General features: G+C 31.8%; 1 protein-coding gene across 1 annotated transcript; it reads right to left on the bottom strand.

The window, feature by feature from the left end:
* Positions 1-5,183: 5,183 nt before the first annotated feature.
* Positions 5,184-6,199, bottom strand: LOC138339359 (uncharacterized). Its single transcript, XM_069290951.1, has 2 exons — positions 5,498-6,199; positions 5,184-5,456 (listed from the first exon to the last, which is right to left on the bottom strand). The coding sequence occupies exons 1-2, from the start codon at positions 6,197-6,199 to the stop codon at positions 5,184-5,186; spliced, it is 975 nt and encodes a 324-aa protein (XP_069147052.1).
* Between the last annotated feature and the right edge of the window lie 2,028 nt (positions 6,200-8,227).

Below are 8,227 nucleotides of genomic sequence, written 5' to 3'. Positions count from 1 at the left end.
CACATGGACAAATTGCATCATTTGTATAACCTTCCTTAATTAAATACTCACTAAGACGGTTATACCACATGCGCCCAGATTACTTCAAACCATATAATGATCTTTGCAATTTAATTGAATATATTTCTCGAGATTTTGAATTACATGATTTAGGCATCGCAAATCCTTCAGGAATTTTCATGTATATCTCATTATCAAGTGATCCATAAAGGTAGGATGTAACCATATCCATCAAATGCATTTTAAGTTGCTCATGGACTGTGAAACTAATGAGATAACGCAATGTTATTGCATCCATAACGGGTGAGTATGTCTCTTCATAGTCGATGCCAGGCCGTTGAGAAAATCCTTGTGCCACAAGGCGTGCTTTATACCTTTATATTTCATTTTTCTCATTTCTTTGTCGCACAAAAATCCATTTGTAACCAACAGGTTTAACCCCATTAGGTGTTTGAACTATAGGTCCAAAAACTTCACACTTGGAAAGTGAATTCAACTCTGATTGAATTGCTTCTTGCCATTTTGGCCAATCATTTCGTTGTCGAAATTCTATAACAGATTAAGGTTCATGATCCTCATTATCTTGCATGATATTTGTTGCAACATTATATGCAAAGACATAATCAACCACTATTTCTGATCGATTGATATTAGTTTCAACATCTCTTAAATTTATGGATAGTTCATTATTTCCTTGAGTTTCAAGTTCATTGATTCTTTCATGAATATCAGACTTATTCAAATTTTGAACTTCCATATGAGATTCTTTCATAGTGTCATCTTGACATTTAATCTTTCTTTTTCTAGGATTTTGATCCTTAGACCCCAATGGTCTACCACGCTTTAGGTGTGTTTTTGACTCATTAGCTATGACACTAGTGGATGGTCCTTTAGGGACATCAATTCGAATTGGGACATTCTCTGCAGGAATATGTGATTTAGTAATTCTTTTCAAATTTGTAAATGCGTCTGACATTTGATTTGCAATTTTCTGCAGATGAATAATCTTTTGTACTTCTTGTTCGCAAGTAGAAGAATATCGATCAAGATGAGACAATGATAATTTTTTTCACAAAATTTCTCGTCTTATTTCACTATTCTCTCCCCCTCATTTTTGAAAAACTGTCTCATCGAACCGACAATATGCAAATCTAGCAGTAAACATGTCTCCAGTCAATGGTTCAAGATAGCGAATAATGGAGGGTGACTCAAACCCAACATATATTCCTAACCTTCTTTGAGAGCCCATCTTAGTGCGGTTTGGTGGTGCCACAGGCACATATACAACACTTCCAAAAATTCTTAGATGGGATATATTAGGTTCTTGTCACTACCCAAAACGAGTCGCGAGTGGCACCCACACTTAACCTACTAGGTGAGTGAACCAACAAATCTAAACCCCAACATTTACCAATAGTTCAACTATGAATAACAAAAAAATAATGCGGAAGATCCAAACTTATTAATGTAGCCAATTAAATAGGCTTCTAAAGTTTAACACTTATTATCCCCAAAATCTGGAAGTCATCACATCAAGAACATCTATCCTCAAATTACCAAGTCTAAGAGTATTTAAGAAACCAAAATAAGCAAAAAGATGGTCCATGTCCAAAATTCAAAGACATCAAGACGTGAATGAGAGAATCCAGCACGAGCTAGGAATAATAGCTCACCCTGAACTCTGATGTGTTGGAGACTGACTAGAGCTGAGGGCGAGTCGAAGTCGACGGTACACTTGCTGCACTCCACAAAAGAACAAAGAAGAAAATACAAGTAGGGGTCAGTACAAGGAACACGTACTGAGTAGGTATCATCGGTGAACTCAAAATAGAAATAAATATATAATGAATAATAATAAAAAATCAACTACAATACTTAACATGTGGCAAGCAACAAACACATGAACCATTGACAACAACAACACCATAATAGGTACACCATCAATCACAACATCAAGCACACGTATGAGGACTCATGCCTCCACACCATACTCATTTTGAAAATAGGTTTCTTGAGATTAAGTATATTAAGTTACTTCAAGATTCCTTGTCTTTAATGTTATTGTGTGGGAATGTGACACTCTGATCCCATAATACCGTGTCGGAACGTGACACTCCGATCCAATTATCTCATTATTTTATTTCAGCAAGTCTTCTTTATTCAAGGCGTCATTTTAATAGAGACGGTTCAAGATTAGAATTTCAACACTCTCATAATTTTAGGCCAACCACAAACCACACAATCAAAACATGCAACCACACAATCAAGTACATAGGAGACTTTACAATATCACTCAGTATATATCAATCGCTATTTAGATTTTATCTATCAAATAGAAATAAACCATAACCTACCTCCACCGAAGAACTGAAGTCAAGCAACTACTTCTCCAATGTTCTTTCTTTCCTCAATGCTTCCGAACCTTTCTAATCTATCAAGTATATAGTTTTCGTAAACAAACACGCTCAATTCTATAATCAAGTTCCTAATTTTGATGCCAATAAACAGGTAAAGATCACTCATATTCGCTAAATTTAAAGTCAAGGATTAAATATCAATTCCTATGTTACATACATAATGTCTTCATATTTAATTACCTATCTCAATATATTAAAACTTAATTATATTATAATAACAGAACGAACACTTGCAAACATAAATTTAGCCCTTAAAATATTTAGTTATCATTAACTAATTACTATCCGACAAAATATTATACCTCGAGTCCGTGAATGACCACGTTGCACTGTATTTATCAAACTTTCACAAGTTTATCCAAGTAACCATTTTCCTTCCACCCACAGTATTATGTTAGCCATTCCCTTTATCATATGCCAATGTAACCCAACCAATTGATAATTCAATAATAATAATAATCCACAAACCATTTCTTTCCAACTCAATATATAATATTATATATAAAAATAGTAGTATCAATCATTTAATTTCTCTAAAGAAACTATGACCCATTAAATATGAAACCCAACACTGTCATCAAGTTACATACGGTAACTTGAATTTAAAATAAAAAAAAAAAAACAACCATCCATTATACCCCTTAACGTTATCCTGCCAATATCAACCTTAATTAATTTACAATCATTAAGAAAGACCATTATTTATTAATTTAATACACCCCATTTCAATTTATTGATGTTGTGCAGAAAGCAATTCTTCAATTCCAAATCACCTTTCAACTAAATAATAATAACACTATATTCATGCAACCATCAACATTGGCAAGGAATAGATTTCAATAACAAAAAAAAAAATTGTTTACCTGCGATAATTTTGATGTTCTATCCTTTAAGAGTTTGTGCGGCTCATAATTTGTTGGGATAGAAATTATAATAACCTTCTTTTAATCTAATTTAATTTTTATTACCCTAATTGTATACCTAACTAATTATAAAAATAGTAAAAGTGATCCACTTTACTTCTAATGTTACTTTTCTTAATCACCAACTAAATAACTATTAAAAACTACCCCACTAATTTCATAATTATAATCCCAAATAGTCCAAAATATCCATTTAGAATATATCAAAAAGTATTTTATGAAACATAAGATTTTAACACATAAAACGACCCAAAGGGTCGTTACAGTTCTTGACCCATAACCAATTGCAATGGAGAAACCTTATGATAGCCTGTCGGTCTGAGATGAATAAGTGTTGCAGCATGCAAAATTGCATGTCCCCACACAGAAGTGGGCAACTTAGTTTTCATAAGCAATGGTCTTGCTATTAATTGCAAACGTTTAATTAATGATTCAGCAAGACCATTCTGAGTATGAACATGAACAACGGAGTGTTCAACTCTTATCCCAATTGCTAAACAATAATCATTAAATGATTGGGACGAAAACTCTGCAGCATTATCAAGACGAATGGATTTAATATGATTATCAGGAAAGTGTGCCCTTAACCTTATTATTTGTGCAAATAATTTTACGAATGCCAAGTTACGAGATGACAATAGGCACACATAAGACCATCTAGAAGAAGCATCTATTAGAACCATAAAATATCTAAATGACCCACTAGGTGGGTGAATAGGTCCACAAGTATCCCCATGTACACGTTCCAAGAACGCAGGGGACTCAATCTTAACTTTCATTGGTGATGGTCTCACAATTAACTTGCCTTGATAACAAGCAGTACAAGAAAATTCACCATTTAAAATTTTTTTTAGGTCTTTTAGTGAATGTCCATTCGAATTTTCTATAATTCGTCTCATCATTTTTGACCCAGGATGTCCTAGACGATCATGCCAAAGTACAAATGTATTGGAATCAGTAAACTTCTTATTTACTATAAAATGTGCCTCAATTGCACTAATTTTGTCCAATACAAGCTAGAAGATAAGGCAGATAACTTTTCTATAACACATGTCTGCCCAGAGACATTCTTGGTGATACCAAGATATTCAAGATTTGTTTCATCCATTGATTGGATATGATAACCATTTTCACGGATATCTTTAAAACTCAACAAGTTTCTCTTAGATTTTGGAGAAAATATAGCATTATCAATGATGAGTTTAGTTCCTTTGGGCAAAATTATAATGGCTCTTCCGAAACCCTCAATCATATTAGTACTATAAAAAATTATAGTAACATTTATTTTACCCATACTTAAATGAGAAAAATATTTCTTATTTTTGAATATCGTATGTGTTGTACCAGAATCAATCAAACAAATATCTTCATATTTCGATAATATGTTCTTAGAATTATCCATATCTTCACATGAAATGACATACACTAAATAAATATATATTAAATATTAGTGTTGTCAAAAGGGTACAATATATTCAAAGGAATAAATTAATAATTAAATATTAGAAATTAAGCCTTAATTTATTCGTTTCCTCTAAGTCAAAAACGAGTTGTTAGGAAAATAAAATAAAATCATTATTTAGTCCTAGTTAATAACAGATTGCATGTTTTTAACATAAGATCAAGTTAAAGACCTAATATAATATAAACACGTGATAAATTTTAGTATTTGACTAACTCTATCATATTAGAATCATATAAGTAAATCAATGAAAAATATATATTATTTTATTAAGAATTAAGGAACAAGCTAATGAACGACTAAACTAATTTGAAATACTAATATTCATGCAAACAACTATCATTACATGAAATTTATTAATAAATACTACCAAAAAAAATATCACTCTTCCATGTTCACAGAACCATCACCAATTAAGTGATCTATTTTTTTTTCAGGATGTGCGAAGAAATCTGCTACATCTAAGTGCGTGATGTCAACTTGATTTTCAGAGATAAAATTTGCCTCATGATTTTTCTCTTTCTTCTTTAGTGATTCTTGATAAAGCTCAACCAAGTGTTTGGGAGTACGACAATCACGTGCATAATGACCTCTTCCACCACATCGAAAACAACCTTCCCTAGTTGCTTCACGTTTCTCATCCTTTCTTTTTTCCTTTTTATTTTATGAATGATTAATACCAGGAATAGAATTACGTTCTTAACCATAACCACGATCACGTCCACGTCCACGACCATGTCCACGTCCATGATTAGGACCACGACCTTTTCCACGCCTAGCATGGTGGGTGTACGCCCATTCACTTCAGGAAGTGGTTTAGATCCAGTAGGTCGATTCTCATGATTTTTCAATAATAAATCATTATTTTGCTCGGCCACAAGAAGATGGGAAATTAGTTCAGAATACTTTTTGAAACCTTTCTCTCGATATTGTTGCTGCAATAGCACATTCGAGGCATGGAAAGTGGAGAATGTCTTTTTCATCATATCAATCTCACTAACCGTTTCTCCACATAATTTCAATTGAGAAGTAATTCTGAACATGGCAGAATTATACTCATGTATAGACTTAAAGTCTTGTAGCCTTAGATGCATCCAATCATATCGTGCTTTTGGATGTATAACCATCTTCAAGTGGTCAAATCTTTCTTTAAGGTTTTTCCACAAAACAAGTGGATCCTTAACTGTCAGATATTCTATTTTCAGAATCTCGTCAAGATGATGACGCAAGAATATCATTGCTCGTGCACAGTTTTGATTTGATGCCTTATTTTCCTCTTTTATGGTGTCTCCAAGACCCATTGCATCAAGGTGGATTTCAGCATCCAACACCCATGAGAGGTAGTTCCTGCCCGAACTTTGAAGGGCAGTGAACTCTAGTTTTGTAAGATTGACCATTAAAATTAAAAACAAAAGAATAAATAATACCTTTATTAATTCTTCAAATCTAACCTTCACTTTTGAGAAATTAGAGTCTCGTGCTGATAACGTGTTATAAAACTATAGAATAAGAAGAAGAAACTAGAGAGAAAAGAAGAGAAGACTTGTTATTTCTATTAATGAATGAATTTACAATGAAGAGGAGCACTCCATTTATAGGAGAAATCTAACTTTGTCCCCAAGTAGGAGGACTCTTTAATCATATCCTAAAAAGGCCTCCACATGATAGACATTCACTATAATACAAATACTTTATAACATATTTCTTATTTTTCATACTAATTTAATTTTTTTTTCCATTTTATTTTTTCTTTGTTTCTTCTTTCTTCTTCACAAAATTCATTCATCTTCATTGAACCTTCTCACTTTTTGTGCCACCATTTTTACCATAACTTCACCTTCCTTGTTTTACTACTATTAATTTTACTCTTGTCAATTTAAAATTTATCTAAATATTTTCTTACATTTCGAACAATTTGACAAACCCACTAACTTTCAACATAATTAATCACATAATTTTTTTCAATCTGAAAAAAGTAAGTTATTTCAATTTTCAAAAAAATTCATTGTTTAAAGCTATCATTTCTAATTTTGAAGTTATATAAAAATGAGTAGTTGATGATACCTTCAAAATATAAATTTTCTTGGAAAAAAATTAATTTTGCTATCAATAATCAATAAATCCTAAAATATAGTATGAATTTCAAAAAGAATTTGACCGGAGAAGAAGAAGAAATAGAAAAAAATGAGAGCGGGGTTCAACTTGATACAGGGGCGGGGAGGATGAGAAGTGAAGAAAAAGAAAGAAAATGGAGCGATGTATCACTTGAAAGTGGGCGGTGGAAGATGAAGTGAAATTTGAGATAAAATCAAAATTTAAAATAAGAGAGAGAGAGAGAGAGAGAGAGAGAGAAACTTAAAATTAAAAAACAACAATATTTTAATAAAATTAACATGTACCATATAATGATTGGCGTGTGAACACACTTGCTTCTTAAAATCTGGGGCTGATAAAAAAATGATATAATAATATTTTTCAAAACTGTTTAGTGGGTAATAGGATGATTGCAAAGTTAAGATGTCTTTTTGAAAATCGGGACAACTTTAATGGCAACTTTGTGTCTTTTCTCTATCTTTACGAGATTCCTTTTTTTTTGGCTTTTTATTTTATTTTATTTATAAAAGATTTACAAATGCTCCGCTATAATTCTAAGGGCAACTTTCACATATAGCAAACAAAAAATTCATATTTGTATGCTATAGCAAACTTTGCATAATTGCGCTCCATAGCAAACATAAAAACTATATAATTCGCTATACATATACAAGTGTATAATTCGCAGGCTTAAATTGTATAATTCGCTGGCCTAAATTGTATAATTCGCTGGCCTATTTCGCTGCAATTGTATAATTAGCTTTGCATACAGTTGAATCGAATTTAAATGTATGTATATTGCATAATTATAAGTGTATAGCAAGAAGATATATGTTTTTCTCGCTTTATACAAAAATAGAAACACAATATATACACTTCTGTTGTATAAAGCTAGAAAAAATTGTATTTCACTGCAATTGTATAATTCACAATTCTATAATTCTTTGGCCTTTTTCTCTGCAATATTTGAAGTAAAATGTTTGTAAATTATATAATTAAGCGTATAACACGAAGATATACATTTTTGCATGTGTATATACAATTTTCTCTCGCTTTATATAAAACAGAAACAGAAATTATACACTTCTGTGTATAAAGCGAGAGAGGCGAGAATGAGAGAGTGGCGAGCGAGACTTTTGGGAGAGAGACGCCTGACAAATTTTTGCCAATGTTTGCTATGGAGCACAATTAAATCAAACCCTAGCTATTCTATTTAATTTAGGTTATTAGTTTGCTATTATATACAATTTTCCCTAATTCTAATTACAATGGAATATTACAAATGTAACTATCATTAGATAAAGTTATTTTCATTTTTTCTCCTTTATTTT

Source organism: Solanum lycopersicum, chromosome 11, assembly GCF_036512215.1.
Source record: "Solanum lycopersicum chromosome 11, SLM_r2.1".
Lineage (NCBI taxonomy): Eukaryota > Viridiplantae > Streptophyta > Magnoliopsida > Solanales > Solanaceae > Solanum > Solanum lycopersicum.
This window is presented reverse-complemented; position numbering and strand designations above follow the sequence as displayed.